At 38.2% G+C, this 25084-nt stretch overlaps 1 protein-coding gene across 2 annotated transcripts; it reads right to left on the bottom strand.

Moving 5' to 3' along the window:
* Positions 1-1357: 1357 nt before the first annotated feature.
* RXYLT1 (ribitol xylosyltransferase 1) lies at positions 1358-23860 on the bottom strand. 2 transcript variants are annotated; one of them, XM_012782375.2, is made up of 6 exons: positions 23539-23860; positions 22519-22674; positions 20783-20885; positions 8716-9030; positions 5305-5475; positions 1358-1785 (listed from the first exon to the last, which is right to left on the bottom strand). In XM_012782375.2, exons 1-6 carry the CDS (start codon positions 23705-23707, stop codon positions 1368-1370), a joined length of 1332 nt encoding a protein of 443 aa, XP_012637829.2. In that variant the 5' UTR covers positions 23708-23860; the 3' UTR covers positions 1358-1367. The 2 variants fall into 2 exon arrangements, with proteins under 2 accessions (XP_012637829.2, XP_012637831.1); XM_012782377.2 differs by lacking the exons at positions 20783-20885; positions 22519-22674; positions 23539-23860 and adding an exon at positions 14717-14846.
* Between the last annotated feature and the right edge of the window lie 1224 nt (positions 23861-25084).

Raw genomic sequence — 25084 nt, 5'->3', positions numbered from 1 at the left:
GTAGTAAACTTTATATTTCAGAAGTTCTTTCCAGTTATGGCTTTCAATCTCAAATTATATTATAGATCAAATAATATATCTCACGGGTGAGTTTCTTTGTACAATACTTCATAGTTTCTTAAATTTGTAATTAATCTCTGTAACATCGAATTGTTTCTGCAGTAGAAATGTGCTACTTGAAAAAAGATTATTTTAAAAATTTGCCTAAATAAATTTGAAAAATAGTAAAAGCAGAAGGATTCAGTAATATAAATGTATTAAACAAAAGCAAAGGCACTCTTTAATTTCTCTAGCTTCATTATTACAAAGAATCAAAAGGGAGAGTTTGATTCATTCTTTCACTCCTGTGCAAAACATAGACTCTGTTGTGAAATAAAAATTCATTCACAGTGTAGACACACCTTCCTGACACCATTTTCATTTAAATCTTTTTTTTTTCGATGTATTTGTTAGGATATAGATTTCACTGCTGTGTTATAGACTCAAAATAACAGTGGCTTACACAAGATATAAATGAAAAAAATTTGCTACACTTCTGTTCTGACAGAATTTATATTATGGTGGAAAGAGGTAGACTAACAAAGAAATACTCTCAGTAATTGAATTAAATAAATATTATTTATCTACTAAAATAATGGTATGAATAAGGGCCAGGTGCTGTGGCTCATGCCTGTAATCCCCGCACTTTGGGAGGGCAAAGCAGGATTGCTTGTGGCCGAGAGTTTGAGACCAGCCTGGGCAATATGGCGAGACCCTGTCTCTACAAAAAAAAAACAAAAAAATAAATTAGCTGAGCATTATGGCACCTGCCTGTAGTCCTAGCTACTTGGGAGGCTGAGGCATTGCTTGAGTCCAGGAGATGGAGGTTGCAGTGAGCTATGATAATGTCACAGTACTCTAGCCAGGGTGACAGAGCAACAGTCTCAAAAACAAAAACCCAATATATTATTATTAACTATGGTCACCCTGTTGTACAATAGATTTCTTGAACTTATTCTTCCTAACTATAATTGTGTATCCTTTGACCAATAGCCACCCTGTCCCCACCCCCTACCCTAGCCCATAGCCCCTGGAAGCCACCATTTTATAGAGTGGGTTTGAATGAGTGAGAAAAGTTGATAAATGTTGAATCATTCACCTTTGTAGGAAGGAATCCGATTAACATTTTAACTACATTTTTAGCTTGTATAGAGGACTGACCCAATAAGGAAGCAGTTGGTCAATGTTATATACATAATCTAGGGTGCCTTATAGGGTATTATTACCAGGGTACCTTAAAAAACATTTATAACTACACACACACACAGACACACAGTAGTGACACTGATTTTAAAAATCACATCTCAGCTCAAAAAGATAATTAACAATTAACTTTTATTATTCATTAAAAATGAACTTTCTACAATGTTAGTAAATTTCATTTTTAGCTCTGTCTTGAAGTATTGATACCACTGAAGTAACCTTCTTCTTCTTTCAATCTTTTCTTGTAAAATTATAGTTTTCTCTTTTTTTAAAATAGCAGGAAGTTCCTTCCAGTTCTTAATAAAGATAAAGGGAGCACCCATGGACTTGAGCAACTGCAGAGGAGCACTGTGGGAAACAGATGTATTTCCACAGCTGCCATCTGTCATGACATCTTCTACCACAGGAATAGAGCCATAGGAGCAAGCCTCATAGATTCTGTAACATTCTGTGTTTACTCCCACTGGGCACAATGTGAGATCACTTTGAAGCAAAGCATCTTGGTAATTCTTAAGACTTTCATTTGTTTCCTGGGGCTGCCACCTAGAAAATCAGAAAAACAACTGTAGCTTTCAGCACTTTATTAAGTATATATTTTGTGAAAGAAAAGATTTTATCTTTTAATAAATCACTTTTAGGAAATGGTGAACAAATTACAGAGATCATAGGTATAAGAGCTATCTAAAATCTTGGTCCAAACAGATTTCTTAAACATATTTAAGAATTTGAACATTTTATGGCTGTATATTTATAAAATCTAGGGGTCACCATAACATTTATGAATGAATAACATTAATTCAACCCATCTTTTTGAGTTCCAGGTCCTCTCTTCCCTACCTTGCTCCCTGATGCAGCTTATATTCTACTTCTAGTGGTGGAGATGGACAAAAACCAAGTCAAGTCAGTAAATTATTTAGAAGGTGCTAAATGCTGTGAGGAAAAACAAAGCAGAGAAGTAGGAGGGCATTTCTGGGGGTATAGGCTCACAATCTTAAATACATGACAAGGGAATGTTTTGCTGCAGTGGTGTCTGAGCACAGAGTTGGAGATGAGGGGCCAACCATGCAGCACTGGGGGAGGACCGAGTGTAGATGCAAGCCAGAGTGACAGCCACAGCATGGCGTGTGCTGGGCAAGCTCAGGAGCAGCAGGCATCCAGGGTGGCTATAGTAGAGTAACTGAGGGAAACAGGTGCAGAAGATAAGGTCTGAATCATCACAGGGGTTCTATCATGCAGAGTTTTGATCAGGGGGTGACATGACCTGACATAGGTTTTATCAGAATCAATCTGGCTGCTGCATTAGAATGGACCACACAGTGGCAAAGGTAGAAGCTGGGAGATCAGTTCAAAAGCTAGGTGTTCCCTCCTGATTGGCCTATTTTCTCAGTGAAGTAAGCAACAGGGTCATAAAGCAAGAAAGGCTGAGAGAAGAGGTGTTAATGTTTAGGGGAGCAGGCATGAAAACAGCCTTCTAGGAGAGTGGGAGAATACATGGACAAGGGAAATGTAAGATTGCTGGACACTGGAGGTTCGAGGTCACGTATTTAAATCAACAATTCATGAGTGGATTAATAAAATGTGGCATATGTATACCATGGAGTAGTACTCAGCTTTAAGAAACAATGGTGTTATAGCACCTCTTGTATTTTCCTGGACAGAGCTGGAACCCATTCTACTAAGTGAAGTATCTCAAGAATGGAAAAACAAGCACCACATGTAGTCACCAGTAAATTGGTATTAACAGATCAACACATAAGTGGACATATAGGAGTAACATTTATCGGATGTTGGGCAGGTGGGAGGGGGGAGGAGGGGATGGGTATATACAACCACAAAGAGTAAGATGTGCAATGTTTGGGGGATGGACATGCTTGAAGCTCTTACTCGAGGGGGGAAGGGGGCATGGGCAATATAGGTAACCTTAACACTTATATCCCCATAATATGCTAAAATGAAAAAAATAAATAAATCAACATTAATTAACACCTTTCTCCATATGTGTTTAGCTGCACTGGTGCAGGTATGGAGTAGGCAGAGAGCTGGATTTAACCATGGTTTGTGTTTGCCAGATTAGGGAACTGGGGAGCTGAGGGTATATAGCTAAATCATAGTTATGGCTATGATTGACTATGAAATTTAAGTTGGGTAAAGAATAAAAGGAAGAGAGGGGAGTGAAGGACAATGAAAGGGTAGTAGGAACAATGGATTGTTGGAGTCAGGTTATTACAGAGAATGAGCTGGAATGACAAATTATGGTAGTTATATATAGAGAGGCTGGGACTTGAGATCATGTTGAAAGGATGCAGTATATGTAATGATAAGGTCTAGGAAATTCCCTATAATAGGGAATAGCTGAGGTAAGGTGGAGGCCCAGCTCACTGGAGGACAGGAGTTGAAAGAACTGCAAAGATCAAGGTGGAAGAACCATCTATGTAGACTTGGAAATCACCAAGAAGAGAGACCAAAGTAGCATCAGAGGCACAGTGAGAGTGAACCAGGAGCTAAACTCTTCAAAGAATTAGGGGGATGAACCCAAGTCAGTATATGATTTCAGAGAGTAAGGGTAATGTTTTCTGTTGGCATGAGATTCAAAATTGGGGGTATTAGGGAGGGAAAGGGGAGAGTGGTCTAGAAGCAGAATGAGAGGCAAGGAGGACATCTACTTGATCTCTGGTTCAAAAGTATAAGAGGAGTTTAAAGAATAATTCTATTCCCACAATCAACTTTTGTTATTTTACACTGTTATCATTCATTCCTCTCCTCCAGCCACACTGGCCCCTATTCTTCTTCCACTCCTGCCTGCTCTTTCCTCTGCCTAGGATACTCTTCTCGCAAATATACACAAGGCTCATCCCAGTACCTTCTTCAAGCTCAGTGTTTAAATAGAATCCTGAGTCTAATGCCTTTCCCAGCTGTTTCAAAACAGCAAATGTTCCACCCCAACCCCCAGCCTTCTCTATGCCATTCTTTTGCTTAATTTTTTACATGGTAGTTATCATCTTCTTACACACAATATATTTTGCTTGTTTGTCTCCTTCAACAAATATTTAAGCTCCAGAAGGGCATGGACTTTGTTTTGCTCACTGTTGTATTTACCATGGGTAAAATAGTTTCTGGCATATAGCAACTGCTTGATAAGTGTTGACTAAATGAATATAATATGGTTACATTAACAATAGAGTTGGGAGTTATGCATGTTAGAAAAGAATACCTGCTACAATTAAAAATTAAGTTATTTTAATTAAAAAATTAAAAAAATAAATTTCTAGATCTAGACAGACTTTTTTAGGCATTACTTCCCTGATGACTCTGATTTATACTCTATTTATTCATTTGAAAACTCTATTTATTTATTTATTTTTTTTCATTTTTTAATTTTTTATAAATATTATATTTCCCTTTTTTTTTAGTTCCTAAAAGACTTTGTACCTGTTTGTTCTATTTATTTAAAAACAAGATAAATTATTCCAAATTTACTTCCTCTACTCCTGATTCACTCCAGTTTCCTGATTACTATATAAAAGATAGAAGAAAGTTAACCTTATTAATTCTGTCCATCCATCCATCTATCCATCCACTCATCATTCATCCTACACCTACCTTGTGCAAGGTCCAGTGTTAGATCTTGGGATTCAAAGAAAAATACCCGGTCCCCATCCTCAGGATAGTGTCAGGTTCCCGAATATGTGAGAAGTACTTCAGGCAGTCTTGGAACACTTAACTGGTCTGTTGAACAACTCAGGGATGAACCTAAGACCTTATAGGCATTTACGATCTCCTGGGTGCCTAACAAATATTGAGGAAACCCTACAATTGATATTTGCAAATGACAGTTACTAGTGTTCTTCTTTAAGATGGACTTACAGCCATAAGAGGGGTTCTTCCTATTTTAAATGTATACAACCCTACCTCTTCACAGCTTTAATTACCAATGTATCTTCTGGGGAAGGGCTGGTATAAATAGAGTTAACAGTGCCTCTTTGGAAACCTTTTCTGTTTCCAGATAAAGCAACTGTCAGACTGGAGAACAAGATGGATGAATCAAATAAGCATAAAACTTACTGTTCTCTTGTTGAAACAAAACAAAGCTTATTGTTCCCATCTTGTTTCAAAATGTTCATTAGTGTCTGTCTGGATGAATTTTCATAAATAGTTCCTAAGAAATTACATAAATATGGCCTCTCATCATGTAGCATTGACCAACTTGCTTCCACCACAGGAAAGTTCCTATACCTATAAAAATAAGGACATATGAGTTAATGTATGGCATAGGATTGGCAAATCCCCCTAACCCAACCTCTTATGTAGCAGGTATACGGAAGACACTTATATATGATTTCTGAATCTCAAATTGTAATTTTCCATGCTTATTTTGCAAAAGTCCCTGAATCTACTGACTTAAAGAAAAAGAATGTCACATTGACATCTCTTACAAAATTGTCATAGAGATTTTGTGCCTAACATTTTTTGTTTTTCACATTCTTTTTATGAGACAGAGTTTCGCTCTGTTGCCCGGGCTAGAGTGCCATGGCATCAGCCTAGCTCATAGCAACCTCAAACTCCTGGGCTTGAGCGATCCTCCTGCCTCAGCCTCCCAAGTAGCTGGCACTACAGGCATACGCCGCCACGCCTGACTAATTTTTTCTATATATATTTTAGTTGGCCAATTAATTTATTTCTATTTTTTTTAGTAGAGACAGGGTCTCACTCTTGCTCAGTATGGTTTTGAACTCCTGACCTTGAGCAATTCACCCGCCTTGGCCTCCCAGAGTGCTAGGATTATCGGCGTGAGCCACTGTACCCGGCCTATGTTTTTGACATTCTTTAATTTCCATTACTCACTTTCAGCTGCTAGGCATGTTGAATGCAAGACCTTTAAAGTATAAAGGCTCTTCTAAACTCATAGTGACCATGATTTAACCAATGCTTTAGGTTAAAAGGCGATGAAAAGACTATAGACTACTTGGGAGAGGGAGATGGATGGGGAAGAGGGAGATGTTGATCAAAGGGTACGAAGTTAGGAGGAATAAGCTTTAGTGATCTATCACACAGTTAGGAGGAATAAGCTTTAGTGATCTATCACACAGAATTATGACTATAATTAATAATGCATTGTATATTTCAAAATTGCTAACAGAGTAGATTTTAAATGTTTTCGCCACAAAAAATGGTAAGCATGTGAGGTGAAGATTTGCTAATTAGCCTGATTTAATCATTCCACATTGTAAACATGTCATAATATCATATTATACCCCATAAACATATACTATTATTATTTGTCCATCAAAAATAAAAAAAACAAAAAGATTATAGAATATATATTGCTATTGCAAAAGCCTCTGAAAAATTAATCCCAAGGGCTTTTCAAGTATATTAAAACAAACAAACAAAAAACCTTTGTATGCCATATAGGAGAGGCCTGTTCCAAGTGGCGTACTCTTATGGGCATTTGGAAACACCAAGGATCAAAGCGTGTGCCTAACATATAAACTTTACATGAGAGCAAAGCTTTATATAACAGGGTTTCTTAATTTCAGTGTTACTGACATTTTGAGTCAGATAATTTTTTGTTGTGGAGGCTTTCCTGTACATTGTGCAGTGTATCGGCAATGTCTCTGAGCTCTACTGTCTAGATGTCAGTTGTGACAATCTCCTTCCATTGTGACCACCACAAATGTCTCCAGACATTGCCAACTGCCTCCTGGTGGGCAAAGTTGCTCCTAGCTGAGAACCAGTGATCTATAATAAAGACACTGGCCTAGTCCAACAATACCAGAATTACCAAAAGTTTCCATCTATACTATATGAATAGGTCATATAGTGTTACTGAGGAAAAGTAAAATGTTTCAAAACATTTTAAAAATATGTGCTCTCTCAAGAGAGAGATTCTTCAGAAGGCCTTAAACCTGACTTTACTTAACAAAAATCTTTTTGTCTGGCCCTGCCCTAAACCTACCAAGTCAGAATGTTGTAGCAGTAGGCCTGGGAATAGGTCTTATTAATGTGTTTCCCCAGTGATATTTGTGTAGCTAACTAGACAGTAGTCTAAGGCCACATCTAGTAACCAGTGACAGAATAATGAATATCTGATTCAAAAATCATGTAAGTGAGATGTTTCATAATTCATCCATACAATAAATATTTATTGAGTACCTACTCTGTACAGGTGCTGTTTTAGGTTCTGTGGACAGAGAAGTAAAGAAGAGACAAAAATCCCAGCCCTCAGGAGGTTTATATACTAGTGGCAACTTATCTTAAAGTCAACTTACTTTTAATTAAAAACCTTCTATTAACAGGAAGATAAAAAATACATTTTCCATTTTATAGCGGGAGAAAGACTACATACCAAGAAACCTCAGCTATTATTTAACTAAACCCTCGTTATAAAGAAGGAATTTGTGCAAATTCAGCAAGTCCCAAACCCAATAGTACAGTGTGCTCTTCATATAATATTGCCTTTAAAGTATTTTTTTTGCCATAAATTATTAATATATAGACTCTACCATTATTTTTTTTTAAAAGTCTAACTACCACTCACTGCTGAACATCTCTTTAGGGCATTCCTAATAAACTTGAAAATCTATGCATGGGGTTTTAAAACTAAAAAGGTAACTCATCTGCTCTCCTCATAAAAGGATAAAATACGCCTACCACAGTGTCTATATTGTAGACAGTGATCTCCATATGTTACACTAAGGGTGCATAATTATCAGAAGCAGTGTTTCCCATAATTTTCTTCAAACAATGACACCTTCAAAACTTGAAGAGTGTTAGTATCTAACATGTATTCCCAACTTCCTATAATTGTCTTTTAGTTTCAATTATAGACACATTTATGGTCATTAAGCATTTGGTGGGTTAATTAAACCACTGTAAAATCAAATTACTTCCCTCAAGATTTTTTTTTAAAACTTAATGGGTTTTGCTATCACCTTGGTTTCTCCAGATCTTCTGTTTAGCAGGATAGCAGCATACATTTATAATGTTTGCTGTTGACGGATGAATTTTTCTTTATCTATCTCCTTATTTGCATGTTATCTCCTATAAACTTTGTTCAGGCATGTTTTAATCCAGAACTGACCTTTTGACTTAAACCTGGGGAAACTTGTATAGGTGGTTTGCAGGGAGTGGTGGATGGGAGAGTGAATGGTATGGGAAAGTGAAGCTTCCAAAAAGATCTTTGATTATGTCTACTTACTCATTAGTATATGGTGGTTACAAGTTAAATGTAGATATGAACAAATAAATTTGAAGATACATGAGTAAAGACTTTAAAAAAAAAGGATAAAACACTCTAAAAACATCACTATTGTTACCGAACATGAGATCACACCCTATTTTTGCCTCTGGGAAAGACTGTACCTGACCTTCATAATCCCAGAAGAACCAAATTTATAATTTAAAACACAATCTTCCTGATTGAGAAATTCAGGTCTTAGAGTCTAGAAATGTAAAATAATATTTTATACTTACGTTGCTACTCCTAAAGGCCATTGAAAAATATCCACGTCATTAATCCAGGGGCTGTCATATATTATGAAAAGCAGCTCCACAGAGCCTCCATTTCTTTTGAGGAATGGGTTTATCCATTCATTATTGCAATACTCATTTCCAAGCAAAACAACAGCAAGATGCTGGAGTTTTTGAATTTGCACTAAATTTTGTGCATAAAGTAACCACTGGGTGGCATAAAGGATCTTTGCTTTTTCTCTTCCATTTAAAATGAGTATCACATTACTCACATCAACAGAAAAGTACCCTGGTATTACAGCTGGACCAGTGATGAAGCTGTTACAAAACAACAGAACAAAAAGAAGAGACAATAAATAAATAAATAACCAGAACAAAAAGGTATTTGGTATCATAAGTTCATTTTATGTAAAATCTACAATGAGATTTAACCCATATTCTTTCTAGAAATAAAAATTCTATAATACAAGTTCTTTTGAATAAATTGGGATGATGACAGATAACTATAGATTAATGGGAAGCTTTGGTTGTAGACATATCAACTCGCATATGATAATCATAAATGTGGTAGCTTTTCTTTTTTTTTTTTAACAATATCAAAATAAGTGCTGGCTAGAATTTAAGCTCTTTAGCAAAGAAATATAGTTGAATAGCATGAGAAAGAAGGAAGAGAATAGGGACTGGTGAACACTACAAAGAGAGCTTCACTTTTACTGGAAATATTTATTTTATTTTTTTTGAGACAGTCTCACTTTGTTGCCCAGACTAGAGTGCTGTGGCGTCAGCCTAGCTCACAGCGACTTCAAACTTCTGGGCTCAAGTGATCCTCTTGCCTCAGCCTCCCGAGTAGCTGGGACTACAGGCATGTGCCACCATGCCCTGCTAATTTTTTCTATATATTTTTAGTGGGCCAATTAATTTCTTTCTATTTTTAGTAGAGATGGGGTCTTGCTCTTGCTCAGGCTGGTTTCATCGAACTCCAGACCTTGAGCAATCCACCCACCTCGGCCTCCCAGAGTGCTAGGATTAGAGGCGTGAGCCACTGCGCCCAGCCTGGAAATATTTAATTCTTTTAAAAGGAAAGTTAAGTATCTGAAGAAAATATGACAGAGAGCTGTAGGTAAATGGGAATTTGTTGTATTACTGTTTTTTACTGTATTTAAAAAAGTTTTCATAAAAGGAATAAACATGTTCCTTAACTCACATTTTCTTTTCTTGGCTTTTGTTTTATTTTTATTTATTTTTATAATTACACAATATTATAGGGGTACACATGTTTTGGTTATATGGATTGCTTTTGTACTGCTTGAGACAAAGTTGCAAGTGTGCCCACCTCCCACAGAGTGTACATTGTACCCATTAGGTATGATTTCACTCTTCCCCCTCCTCTTACCTCCTCTCACCTGTTTGATTGCCATTGAGTTTTACTCCCTATTGTGCACATGAGTGCTGACAGATTAGTTCCAATTTAATACTGAGTACATCCGGTGTTTGTTTTTCCATTTTTGCAATACTTCACTTAGAGGAAGGGTCTCTAGTTCCATCCAGATTGTTACAAAAGGTATTAATTCATTTTTTATGGCTGAGTAGTACTCCATGGTACACATATATCACATTTAATGGATGGATAAAAAATATAAGTCAAGTATCTGCTGTCTCCACACAAAGAAGAAATATGGACAACACTGCTATCCTGTTTAATCATTTTTAATTGCTTTTCACTGCCCAAGAACAAAGCCCAAAAGCCTTAACATGGTACACGTAAGGCCTACCATGATCTGGCCCTTGCCTAGTCCTCCCAATTTAAGCTACTCCATCTCATCTTTACGTTCTCAGGATATTGAATATTTTGCAATTCCATGGACAAACCAAGCTCTTTATCAGGTATGAACCTCCGATGTCATCTCTGCTGGGAATATAATCTCTCCTTTTTCTGCCTTACTAATTCCTATTCATTTTAAAGACTCTGCTCAGCTACCACCTGCTGTAAGAAACCTTTGTTAATAGGCCCTGCACCCTCAGCTCTACTCAGATTGAGTTAGTTACCTTTCTTCTGTATATCCCTAACAATTAACATGATAGAGTATGCATATCCTTATTGTGCTTTCTATATGGTATGAAAATAATTTGTTTATCTTAATGACTAGTCTGTGAACTCCTTGATGTTAGGGGAAGGCATTTTATTTATTTTGAAACCCTCAGAGCCTACTATGAGATAAATAGTAGGCACTCAATAAATACTGAATGAGTAAGCAGCAATTTTCTTTAAGGAAGTTATCTGCTCTACCAATTTAAGTCCCCCTACTGCATTTAGACATTGGCTTAGGCAAAAAACTTATGAAGAAGACCCCAAAGGCAATCACAACAGCAACAAAAATAAACAAATGGGACCCGATCAAATTAAAAAGCTTCTGCACAGCCAAAGAAACTGTCAAGAGAGCAAACAGATAACCCACAGAACGGGAGAAAATTTTTGCAAGCTACACATCTGATAAAGGGCTGATAACTAGAATCTATTTAGAACTAAGGAAAATCAGCAAGAAAAAATCAAACAACCCTATCAAAAAATGGGCAAAGGACATGAACAGAAACTTCTCAAAAGAAGACAGAATAATGGCCAACAAACATATGAAAAAATGTTCAACATCTCTAATCATCAGGGAAATGCAAATCAAAACCACAATGAGATATTACTTAACTCCAGTGAGAATGGCCTTTATCAAAAAGTCCCCAAACAATAAATGTTGGCGTGGATGTGGAGAGAGAGGAACACTCCTACACTGCTGGTGGGACTGCAAACTAGTTCAACCTCTGTGGAAAGCAATATGGAGATACCTCAAAGTGATACAAGTAGATCTACCATTTGATCCAGCAATTCCACTACTGGGCATCCACCCAAAAGATCAAAAGTCACTTTATAAAAAAGACACCTGCACTCGAATGTTTATAGCAGCACAATTCACAATTGCAAAGCTGTGGAAACAACCCAAGTTCCCATCAATTCATGAGTGGATTAATAAAATGTGGTATATGTATACCATGGAGTACTACTCAGCTTTAAGAAACAATGGTGACACAGCACCTCTTGCATATTCCTGGATACAGCTGGAACCCATTCTACTAAGTGAAGTATCTCAAGAATGGAAAAACAAGCACCACATGTACTCACCAGCAAATTGGTATTAACGGATCAACACCTAAGTGGACATATAGGAGTAACATTTATCGGGTGTTGGGAGGGTGGGATGGGGATATACAACCACAACGAGTAAGATGTGCAACGTTTGGGGGATGGATACACTTGAAGCTCTTACTTGAGGGGGGAGGGGGACATGGGCAATATATGTAACCTTAACACTTGTACCCCATAATACGCTAAAAAAAAAGAAAATTAAAAAAAAGTAAAAATAAATAAATAAAGCAAAAAAAAAAACCAAAAAAAATAAAATGCGAATCAAGTTACAGAAATTCAATTTAGTAACTTTCCTGCTATACTTTTACTTTGTAAAGTATGGCTTATTGTATGAGCTTTTATAGTATATTTATATGTGATAAATGCTATGCTTTAGTTTCCTAAGATTAGTAGTCAAGCATCAATCATAAAATTCCATTGACTGGGCTGGGCGAGGTGGCTCATACCTGTAATCCTAGCATTCTGGGAGACCAAGGTGGATGGATAGTTTGAGCTCAGGAGTTCGAGACCAGCCTGAGCAAGAGCGAGACCCAGTTTCTACTAAAAATAGAAAGAAATTAGCTGGACAACTAAAAATACATATATAAAAAATTAGCTGGGCATGGTGGTCCATGCTTATAGTCCCAGCTACTCGGAAGGCTGAGGCTGGAGGATCGCTTGAGCCCAGGAGTTTGAACTATGCTAACACCATGGCACTTTAGCCCTGGCAACAGAGTGATACTCTGTCTCAAAAAAAAAAAAAAAAAAAAAAAAAAAAATTCCATTGTCTGAAGAATAAACATATTTTAAGAGCTCATATACAGAATTTTTGAACAGTGATTTGTTCTTCTAGATGTCCTAGCATATATAATAATTTTCAGTATTTTTTCTTTTGTAATGTGGTTCACTTAAAAATTTTCCTCCCAATAAATACTTCCAATACTTAGAAAGTCCAGAGAAATCATTCTAATATTGAGTTTTAATGCTGATTGCAGAAACAATGTAATTTTAGAAGCCAATATACAGTTGTTATACAACACAGGTTTGAACTGTGCAGGTCCACTTTTATGTGGATTTTTTTCAACCATATGTGGATAAAAAATACAGTATTAGCAGGATGTGAAACCCATGTAAACAGAGGGCTGTCTTTTCCTATATGCAGGTTCTGCAGGGCCTGCTTCAGGACTTGAGGATTTTGGTATACACCATGGGAATCAATCTCCCCTGTGTATACCAAGAGATGACTATATTATTTCATTCTTTCTAAATTCAGCAAGTACTACTGAACAAACACTGTATGCATGTATCATTATTATGATAATATTGATATGAAAGTGATACTACCTTAACTGCCTGGCAAATACCTTAATAAATGATATATGCATAATCTAAGCAGTCACATGACTCTTAACCATTAAATTTTCTATATTTTTTTGGTTAGCAGATTATTTGAGAAACTTCAATTTTATTATGCAAGGGTAGGTGGCATGCAACTCTTCTTCAGAGAACAATCAGGACATTCATCAAATACCTGTATTCTGAATAGATCCTCAGAAAAAAACGCTTGAGGATAACAGATAGGCAACAGGGAGGCACTTAGGGTGAAGACAGAGCCTGGAATGCCTGTGTGGGGTGCTGAGAGCCTGAGCGGCTGCTGGACAGGGACCCAGGGAAAGGGTAAGCTGCCGGGAGATCACACAGAGGCACTGCTTGAGCTTGTGAGGAGCTCCACAAGCTTCCGAATTGCAAAAGAGGAAGTCAAACTGTTTGCTGATGAGATCTTATACCTAGAAAACCCTAAAGAATCCTCCAAAGACTCCTAAAATTGATAAATGAATTTAGTAAAGTCTCAGATTACTAAATCAATGTACACAAATCAGCAGCATTTCTATTTTTTTTTTTTTTTGCGTTTTGATGTTCCTGAAAGCATTTCTATACTCTAGTAACAATCGAATTGAGAATCAAATAAAGAACTCAATTTCATTTATAATAGCTGCAAAAACAAAAACAAAATCTAGGAATATACGTAACAAGGAGTTGAAAGATCTCTACATGGAGAACTACAAAACACTAATGAAGAAACTGTAGATGGTACAAACAAATGGAAAAACATCCCATGCTGATGGATTGGAAGAATCAATATTATTAAAATGTCCATTCTGCCCAAAGTAATCTACAGATTCAATGCAACTACTATCAAAATACCAATGTCATTTTTCATGGAATTAGCAGAAATAACCTAGGCCAGGTGCAGTAGCTCACGCCTGTATTCCCAGCACATGGGAAGCCAAGGCAGGAAGACTGAGATCAGAAGTTTGAGACCAGCCTCGGCAACATAGTGAATCCCCATCTCTACAAAAAAATTAGCTGGGCATGGTGGTGCATGCCTATAGTTATAGCTACATGGGAGGCTGAGGCAGGAGAATCGCTTAAGCACAGGAGTTTGAGGCTGCAGTTAGCTAGGCTGATGCCATGGCACTCTAGCCCAGGTGACAATAGTGAGACTTTGCCTCAAAAAATAAATAAATAAAAGAGACAGAATGGGTCTCAGGCTACCTTGAAACTTAACTGAAGTTATATTAATATAAAGAATGTACCAATAAGGTATTTGTGGGTAGGTACATGACAGAGAGATATTAGACAGTAATGAAAATAAGAAAAAGAGAACTGAGAGGTAGGATGATATTGTAGAACCTTTTTAATGCTAAAAATAATAAAACAGCAGCAAGACTTCTATAGTGATCACTGTGCCAGGGACTGTTTTAAACACTATATCAATGCATTTAATCTTTAAAACAATTCTATTAATATGAAATAGGAACTATTATTTGCCTTATTTTAAACTTGAGGAAATCTCGGCACAGAGAGGTTAAGAAACTTGCCCAGGGTTGGATAGCGAAGTGGTGGAGTGGAATTCGAACTGAGATAATGTGGTTCCAGAGTGTGTGCTCTTGACAATTCAGTCACAATGCAACACTACCCAGAGGTGACAGGGCTTCATCAGGCTGATTCAGAAGTTCAGTTTGCCCTGCATATATTCGTACAGTCATATCCTGAGCACAGACTGTGCATGATGTTATGATATGGCGGTGAACAAGGAGTTATATTTCTTTCCTTCTGAAACACAGAGTTAGAAGCACTACATATAATTAAGTCTCATGTTTTGTTTCCAAATTTAATCAAACAACCCTTAAATAATTGGGTATCACTTGTAGCCTGCCTATATGGAAAGAATGTGTCAGTCAAACTGATACAAGCACATGACCTGACTGATAATTCTATTTCCATTCTGAGTTATTTACTAGGTATTCTGGATTACATTCTTTGGGCCCATGGGTTGATAAGAATCTACATTCTGAACCTGATGAAACCTGGAACACTGATGATATCCTTTCTACTTCTGCTTCAGAATTATCTTGAAGCTAAAATTAAATGACATAAACTTTGTGAACTTGAAGGTTTATTTAAATAAAATGTATTTATGCTTATTTATAAGTATCCTCACAGTGTTTAGAAACTCTTCAAATATCTTCAAGGTGAGTACTTCTGATTTACTTTTGGTCAAGTAAGGATAGTAAATGTGTGGAAGTATTTAAATAAGTACCCATGTAACCTGATTTAACTCAAAACTTGCAATTCAAAGTTTTTAAATTTTGCATAAATAATCTGTGCTTACTTTTCTTTCTTTCTTTCTTTCTTTTTTTTTATTGAGACAGAGTCTCACTCTGTTTCCTGGCTAGAGTGCCATGGCATCAGTCTGGCTCACAGCAATCTCAAACTCCTCAGCTCAAGCAATCCTCCTGTCTCAGCCTCCTGAGTAGCTGGGACTACAGGCATGTGCCACATGCCCGGCTAATTTTTTTCCTATATATTTTTAGTTGGCCAATTAATTTCTTTCTATTTTTGGTAGAGACAGGGTCTCACTCTTGCTCAGGCTGGTTTCGAACTCCTGACTTTGAGCGAGCCACCCACCTCGGCTTCCCACAGTGCTAGGATTACAAGCATGAGCCACCGCGCCGCCAGGCCTGTACTACTTTTCTTGAGCCTAAAACTTTAATTAGCTGTTTTTAAAAATCTGCTACAATGGTGACCTTCCTTGAATACACAGCTCTCTTAAATCCTAAGGGGAAATAGCATTGCTTTTTCACCATAATGCAGGCATACTTCATTTTATTGCACGTCACTTTCTTGTGCTTTGCAGATATTACATTTTTTACAGATTGAAAGTTTGTGGCAACTCCAAGTCCAGTACAATTATCAGTGACATTTTTCCAATAGCATGTGTTTACTTCGTGTCTGTGTCACATTTTAGTAATTCTCCCAATATTTCAAACTTTGTCATTATTATCTATTATGGTTATCTGTGATCGGTGGTCTTTACTGTTACTATTGTAATTGTTTCATGGCACCACGAACTGTGACCATGTAAGATGGCAAATTTAACTGATAAATGAATCAGTTAAATTTAATTTAATCAGACTGTGGGGTCTGATTGCCCCAAGGATCCATACTCCCCCATCTTTCTCCCTGTCCTTGGCCTCCTATTCCCTGAGACACAACAATATTAGGTCAACTAGTAACCCTACATGGCCTCTAAGTGTTCAAGTGAAAGGAAGAGTCACAAGTCTTTCACGTTAGTGAAAAGTCTCACTCTTGCTCAGGCTGGTCTCGAACTCCTGATCTCCTGCGATCCTCTTGCCTTGGCCTCCCAGAGTGCTAGGATTAAAGGCATAAACCACCATGACTGGCCCAAGTCTCTCACTTTATTTATTTATTTATTTAATTTTGAGACAGAGTCTCACTTTGTTGCCCAGGCTAGAGTGAGTGCTGTGGCATCAGCCGAGCTCACAGCAACCTCAAACTCCTGGGCTCAAGCGATCCTCCTGCCTCACCCTCCCGAGTAGCTGGAACTACAGGCATGTGCCACCATGCCCAGCTAATTTTTTGTACATATATTTTAGTTGGTCAATTAATTTCTTTCTATTTTTGGTAGAGACAGGATCTCACTCGGGCTGGTTCTGAACTCCTGACCTTGAGCAATCCTCCCGCCTTGGCCTCCCAGAGTGCTAGGATTACAGGTGTGAGCCACCACGCCTGGTCCAAGTCTCTCACTTACAATCAAAAGCTAGAAATCAATAAGCTTAGTGAGGAAGGCATGCCAAAAGCTGAGACAGGCCAAAAGCTAGGCCTTTTGCACTAGTTAGCTAAGTTGGGAATGCAAAGGAAAAGTTCTTGAAGGAAATGAAAACTGCTACTCCTGTGAACAAACACATGGAATGGTAAGAAAGAGAAACAATCTTATTGCTCATATGGAGAAAGTCTGAGTGGTCTGCTTAAAGGATCAAACCAGGTACAACATTCCATCTCCAGAACATAAAAGTATGAGGTGAGGCAGCAAGCACTGATGTAGAAGCTCCAGCAAGTTATTCAGAAGATCTAGTTAAGACAACTGATGAAGGTGGCTACACTTAACAATAGATTTTCCATGTAGGTGAAATAGCCTTATACTGGAAGAAGATGCCATCTATGACTTTTATAGCTAAAGATGAAAAGCCCATGCCTGGCTTCAAAGCTTCAAAGGACAGGCTAACTCTTTTGCTAGGGGCTAATGCAGGTAGGTGGTGACTTTAAGTTGAAGCCAATGTTTATTTAGCAATCTGAAAATCCTAGGGTCCTTAAGAATTATGCTAAATCTACTCTGCCTGTACTCTAATAGATGGAACAAAGCCTAGATGATAGTACATCTGTTTATAGCGTGGTTTACTTAATATTTTAAGCCCACTGTTGAGACGTACTGCTCAAAAAAAGGATTCCTTTCAAAATATTACTGCTCATTGACAATGCACCTGGTTGTCCAAGAGCTCTGATGGAGATATACAAAGAGATTAATGTTGTCTTTATATCTGCTAACACAACATCCATTCTGCAGCCCATGGATCAAGGAGTAATTTCAACTTTCAAGTCTTCTTATTTAAGAAATACATTTTATAAGGCTATAGCTGCCACAGATAGTGATTCCTCTGATGGCTCTAGGCAAAGTGAATTAAAAAACCTTCTTGAAAGGATTCACCATTCTAGATGCCATGAAGAACATTCATGATCCATGGAAGGAGGTCAAACTATCAACATTAACAGGAGTTTAAAAAAAGTTAATTCAAAATCTCACAGATGACTTTGAAGAATTCAAGACGTGAGCAGAGGAAGTAATGGCAGATGTGGTGGAAATAGCAAGAGAACTAGGATTAGAAGTGGAGCCTGAAGATGTGACTAGATTGCTGCAATCTCATGATAAAACTTTAAGGGATCAGGAGTTGCTTGTTCTTTTTTTTTTTTTTTTTTTTGAGACAAAGTCTCATTTTGTTGCCCAGGCTAGAGTGCCATGGTGTCAGCCTAGCTCACAGCAACCTCAAACTCCTGGGCTCAAGCAATCCTGCCTCAGCCTCCCGAATAGCTTAAGACTACAGGCATGCACCACCATGCCTGGCTAATGTTTTCTATATATTTTTAATTGTTCAGCTAATTTCTTTCTATTTTTAGTAGAGATGGGGTCTCGCTCTTGTTCAGTTTGGTCTCGAACTCCTGAGCTCAAGCAATCCTCCTGCCTCAGCCTCCCAGAGTGCTAGGATTACAGGCGTGAGCCACTACACCCAGCTAGGAGTTGCTTCTTATGGATGAACAAAGAAAGTGGTTTCTTCAGATGCAATCTACTTATGGTGAAGATGCTGTGAACATCATGGAAATGACCACAAAGAATTTAATATTCCATAACTTAGTTGACAAAGCAGTGGCAGGGTTTGTTAGGGCTGACTCTAATTTTGTGGGTAAAATGCTACCAAATAGCATTGCACGCTTTGGAGAAATATTTCATGAAAAGAAGATGGATGTGATAAACCTTGTTGTTGTCTTGTTTTCAGAAACTGCCACAGGCACCCAAGTCTCCAATAACCACCACCTGATCAGGCAACAGTCATCAACATTGAAGCAAGACTCTCCACCAGCAAAAGATTACTCACTGAAGGCCCAAATGATTTTTAGCGTTTTTTTAAGCAATAAAGTGTATTTAAATTAAAATATGTGTATTGTTTTGTTAATCATAATGCTATTCCACACTTTAATAGACTATGGTATAGTGTGAACATAACATTTATATGCACTGGGAAACCAAAAACTTCGTGTGACTCAGTTTACTATGGTGGTCTGGATGTGACCCCACATTATGTAAGGTATGCCTGCATAAAATCTCATGTAAAAATTTCAGAAGGGAAGATACATTTGGGTTTCTTTTTGAAGTTAATGCTATTTTCTAAAATCCTTCGCTATCATTATGAAATTTTAGGTTTAAAGATGCTAACTTCTTTGTGAATTTTTAATAATTTTTCTAAAAATTCTATATATTAAGGGTAAAACTACTAGACTAATGCCCATAATACACTTACTTTTCAAATGCCAACATATTAGATAATACACATTTATTTTCAAACACCTAAATCCAATTATTTTAAGTTTAGGACTATGTATAAGCTCTTGAATGGGATTAGATCAATAGAAGCCTAGAGATGAAAGGAAATATAATTATTACCAATGATGATTTTAAAAACCTGTTTACTTTTCAAGTATGATTACTTTGAAAAGGTATATGCAATGAAATTGCTTTCCAAGTGCAAAGTAAATAAAGAATTAAATTTATAGTAAAAATGAAAATAAAATTGAGATTAACTATAACTTACTCAGAAAATATGCAGTCAGAGATAAGAATTAAAAAAAAAAAAAGCCCCCAAAAAGTCTTAGCAATACATTGGTTTTATTGAATTAAAAAAAATTCTGGCTGGGTGCAGTGGCTCACACCTGTAATCCCAGAACTTTTGCTTGAGGTTGAGAGTTTGAGATCAGCCTAGGCAACTGAGAGATCCCATCTCTACAAAAACAAACAAAACAAAACAGAAAAAGTAGCCAAACATGGTGGTGTGCACCTACAGTCCCAGCTACTCCGGACGCTGAGGTGGGAGTTATCCCCTGAGCCCAGGAGTTCGAGGTTATAGTTATCTATGATCACATCACTGCACTCCAGCCTGAGTGAAAGAGTGAGACGCTGTCTCTAAAAAAAATAAAAACAAAATTAAAGGCTGGGTGCAATGGCCCTGTAATCCTAGCACTTTGGGAAGCTCAGACAGGAGGATTGCTTGAGCTCAGAAGTTTAAGACCAGCCTGGGTAAGAGAAAGACCCCATCTCTACAAAAAATAGAAAAATTAAACAGACATGGTGGTGCACACCTGTAGTCCCTGCTACTTAGGAGGCTGAGGCAGGAGGATCGATTGAGCCCAAGAGTTTGAGTTGTAGTGAGCTAAGATGACCCTACTGCACTCTTGCCCCAGCAACACAGGGAAACTCTATTTCCAAAAAAAAAATTAATTACATAAAAAAATAAAATAAATATTTCTAAGTATTTTAGGAAAGTGGTAATCTATACCATTAATCATGATAGAATTCATACATGAAATATGTTTTAATGAATAAAATTTTTAATAATGATAGCAACAGCTTTGATACTATTATAAAAATTGAACATGACTATTATATGAAAGAGAAAAGTAAAAATACTTTTAACTTTACATATTATTTCTCCAAGGTATAGAATTATTAATAAATGCTCATCATCAATCAAATGTCACAAATCAGATAAAAAGAAAACAGACACATGATTCCAAAACACAAGTATTTTGTAACATCCAATTTCCTAAGAAAATGTCCAAGTAAACTTTATGAATACATATTCATGAGATTAATTCCATCCTTCCCAAGTTAAAATGGAAAAAAATATATTTTCCTCTTATTTTTCTAGTATTCACATAAAATATTGTACAGCAACACATCAAAGGTTAATGTTGCACAACTAATACCTGTAATGTGTTCTTCCTACAATTGACTCTCCTTCTCTCCAATGAGCAGTCACATCAGTGGGATCAAGTAAGCCTTCAAAAATATGTTCCCAGAGATACATGCCTGGTAATTAAAAACAAAAACAAAAAACATTTATTGTCTTATCTATTCTGGTGCATGAGATAAGTTTCTATTCTGTTCCTTTAATCATTTGACTTTGAAACCAGAACTTTCCCCCTTTGGTGCACCGGCAGGCAGTGCTATCAAGCAATAGCGCAAAATCATCAATATGGCAGCTAATGAGAGGCAGGACTCAGAGGCTGTCAGTGTGAAATGTGGCAAAATGTGAGTTATATTAAAACAACAATCTCTCTTAGATTTTAGAACCCTCCAATTATCACCGCACCTTTATTATCTTATTCTGAAACAAAATGTATTATATTACAAAGTAAATTACTATATGATTAGAACTGTTTTCATATTATAACAAACCAGGGAGATTTACCTTTTTATGCCAAACACAACCAGAGGAGCTCATGTATATACATACACATTCAATGTGTCAAGGGGATAGTACCTCCTCCTCACTTGAACACACATCCCTGACTGCACGATGCTCTTTATAGACAAATACCACTGCATCTTTTCTCCTTATGGCAGCCCCTGATGTTTTACCATGACTTCAACCAAATGAAAGCTTTGAGAGTAGAAGAGAACAACGTCACATGATGAGGTAATATGGAGACCATACAATACCTCTGGAAACACAGTTTTATTTACACAGAAAGACAGGCTTTGTCTAGAAACAAGAAAACCTGCTAAGATGTAAAATTAATTAAAAACCAAAATGGTGAAGTAGAGATGCAAAGAAAGAAATCAATATTAGAGACTTTATTTTTTTAAAAAAAAATTGTTGGAACGTGATGTTTTGAGGCATGGGTTCAAGTGCTTGAAATTTAGAGGTCCATAGTAATCTTTAAGGATGTATATTTGTACATAAGCATGAATGAATCTATGAAACATCATAAGCCAGGCACTATGTACTATATAGTTTCCTCTTATCTGGTACTTTATATCCATATCCCTTATTATAAATAAATCCAACTCATGTTCAAATGTTGAATAAAGACCCTTCTAAATCACTAAATTCTTTCTGACTCTTCTAGCCCTCAGGGCCCCCTTTCTCTAATAGAGCATAATATATACCTTGGAACACTAGATTCTCATGACACTCAGAGCAGAATGCTTCTGCGGACACTCAAGTTTACTCAAATACACACTACATCCCCTACTATGACACTCACAATGAACACGGGCATATTAAAGGCTCTGAGAAAGGCCTGCATTGAAGAATCTCATTTAAATTTGTTCTCTTCAATGTTTCCCAAACTTGCCTGGTCATCAAGGGCAGGGGCCACATCTTATACTTAAGTATCAAGTGTCCAATAATACAAGATTCATGAAAATTCAGTTGACATATGCACTTCAATATAACGATGCTACACAACCTACTCACTGTATCTACAAATGAAGCTGTGTTCTGCTTAAGACCAACAATGCAGTGTGTGTGTGGGTGCGTGTGTGTTGGCACACAGATGTTGTCTAATGAGAAGGGAAATGAAATACTGACAAAAAGTGAAAATATATATCATGATACCTTAATTAGCAAATGATAAAACAAGCTATATTAAAACGAATTTAATAAAGTGCACTTTACAATGCTTTTTACATATCTTCCTTCTACACATCAACTTACCAATGGCAGCTTTGCCCCAGATTTGTACAGTGAGGTCTGTTTTTCCTTTTGTGGATTTATTTAATATTTGAAAGCTAGTTTTAAATCTCTGTTGTTGCTCAATTTTTTCATCTCCTTCCCAAGGATTCCATTCTTCACTTTCCAATATAGACTGTTCTGTTGTAAAAAGAGTAACGGTCTTTACCAGTAAGGCATAAGGGCAGATAAATTCAAGTCACTTAAATTAGATATTAAAGAGTTTTAATTTCATCCTAATTTTTCAGAGATGAAGCAACAGAATTTGAACTAAACACAATTTAAAAAAATCAGCAACTTAATTTTTTTTGAACCTTCACTCTGAAAGATCTTAGAAATAAAATGTTAACTTGAGACAGGAAAATTATCTCCCCCAAAACAAAACTTACAAAAATAACCGAATAATACGTATCAAGTTAAATGCTTCATCTTGGCAATTCTTTATCGATTATATGTATGCAATCTATGCATAAAAACTTGACTTCAGAGAGTAGTGTCCACCAGTTTTACATACTACTGTGCAAAATTCTGACTAAAGGGAGAGACAAAGCTCAGTCTGATCCTAACATGCGTTAAAATGCAGGACACCTGGAGGTAAAGCGCTCTGGCCTTCCGAAATCAAATCACTGCTCTTCGTTTATATATGGAAACAGTTGTCTTACAGCCAGCGGCGATCTGCGGCCTGCCTTCTAGCAGCATTCCCACAAACCTCGGCATTTGAGACAGACTGGATATTTAACACGCGTGTTAACGGCGTGCGCGCCTGTCAGCCTCCGGGATGTGGCGTGGGGACCGCGAGTGAGAACCGGGTAGAGACAAGGAACAGCCTCCAACCCCGAGCCCAGGGCTGGCTAACGCGGCTGAAGGAGGAAAAAGCGCATCCCGGGCCCCGGGAGTCATCCCGTACCGGAGAGCGGGTCCGCGGCCGCCCCCGGCAGTCCCGCAGCCCCCAGCCCCGGCCGTCCTGCAGCCCCGGGGGGAAGGAAGCTGCCGCCCCCGTCCTACCTCGGCCGCGCCTCTCCCGCGCGGGGGCCGCCCACTTCCTGAGGCCCCGGGGGGACAGGGCCGGCGCCTGGCGGCGGCGCCCGAAAAAGACGTGGTAGGCAGCGTAGAGGGAGAAGAGGCAGTACACGGCAATGAAAAACGTGCACACCCGCCTCCGAATCAGCCGCATCCCACTCAGACTTCCTGTCAGGCCGCTGCCGCCACGGAGCGGGGCCGAGCGGCCACCGCTCAACGCCGTGGCCCCGGCGGCGTCCGGTGCAGGCCCAGGCGGGCGCTGCGAGAACCGTCCCCGCCTGCGGCTCCTCCGCCCCGCCCCCGACGCAGCCCCGCCCCCGACACGCCCCGCCTAGACACGGCCCCGCCCCCGACACGCCCCGCGCTGTCTCCGCCCCTTCAGGGGCGCGGAGAGGCCTGCCTCGCTCGGACTCTGGAATCCGGGCATGGAAGACGTCCGCTGCTCAGTGCTGCTCCCCGGTCGTCAGGCTGGGTGGGCTCTTGCCTGACCCCTGTAGTGTACCCACTGCACCTTTCAACCCAGGCCACCTTCCCCATGTCCACAAAGATTTCGGGGACAGAACAGCATCCACCGTGGTCCGTGAAGACCAGCCATGTGAAGGCACGGACACGGACCCAGTCATTATTTGCTCAACATGGAATCTCCAGCGCCTCGGACGGGGCCTGCCACATTGATGGATGAGTGAATATTAACGTCCTTCAAAAAAATTAAGTGGTGACAGCCACACAACCTTGTGAATGTAATTAATGCTGCTCAATCGTAAGCATAGGAAGTTAAAATGACAAACTTTGTTGTATATACCTTACCACGACAAAAGTATTTTAAAAATTAAGTGTTATTACTATAATGGGGGTTGTGCAGTATTTTGTCAAGTAGAGGCTGTAAAATTGAATGTTGTCAATAAACTTTCTATGTCAAGCCTTGTGACTTTGGGCTGCAATTTTTTTTTTTTTTTTTGTCAGTAGCGTCTGGGTATTGCTGTTCAAATTATCAGGCAGTTTTGCAGTTGTGTGCCCAATTGTCCCAGTTTGCCCAGGACTGAAAGGATTCTTAGTTTAGAGGATTTTTAATGCTAAAACTGGGAAAGTCCCGGGAAAACCAGGAAAACTTGGTCACTCTACCATTAACTCTAAACTATTATGTCAAAAATTTTGTCAAATCCCCAAATCAGTTCACTGCCTTGAAACACCCATTCTAATCCATGTGTATTCAGACCCCCAAATCCTATAAATATCACCCCCATCCTTCCCCTTCTGAGATTGCTAAACTTCTGTCAAAGTGTTGTGCTTCTTTACTGCAGTAGGTTTAGTAAACATAGCTTTCCTTGATTAACAGTTTATTCTGGTGGTCTCTTGGGGAAATGGCAGTTGTTTTTATGTATACAAACAACAATACAGTTGTTTGGCCTATTTTGTCTGTGGAAATGAGAATTATTTAAGGATAGGGAGTATTTATTTTGTCATAAACACAAAACACCCACTTGAGTGTATTAATGTACACTCAAATGCTACTAATGTTTTTAACAGAGAA

Source organism: Microcebus murinus, chromosome 10 (assembly GCF_040939455.1).
Source record: "Microcebus murinus isolate Inina chromosome 10, M.murinus_Inina_mat1.0, whole genome shotgun sequence".
Taxonomy (NCBI): domain Eukaryota; kingdom Metazoa; phylum Chordata; class Mammalia; order Primates; family Cheirogaleidae; genus Microcebus; species Microcebus murinus.
This window is presented reverse-complemented; position numbering and strand designations above follow the sequence as displayed.

What these genes read in the sequence shown, in the direction of transcription:
- RXYLT1 (XM_012782375.2), bottom strand. Translation starts at nt 23,707, where the DNA reads ATGCGGCTGATTCGGAGGCGGGTGTGCACGTTTTTCATTGCCGTGTAC. An exon ending in TGGCCTTTAGGAGTAGCAAC is followed by an intron (nt 5,476 to 8,715) that starts GTAAGTATAAAA and finishes TTATTTTTATAG; the next exon opens with GTATAGGAACTTTCCTGTGG. An exon ending in TTTGTTTCAACAAGAGAACA is followed by an intron (nt 1,786 to 5,304) that starts GTAAGTTTTATG and finishes CTGATTTTCTAG; the next exon opens with GTGGCAGCCCCAGGAAACAA.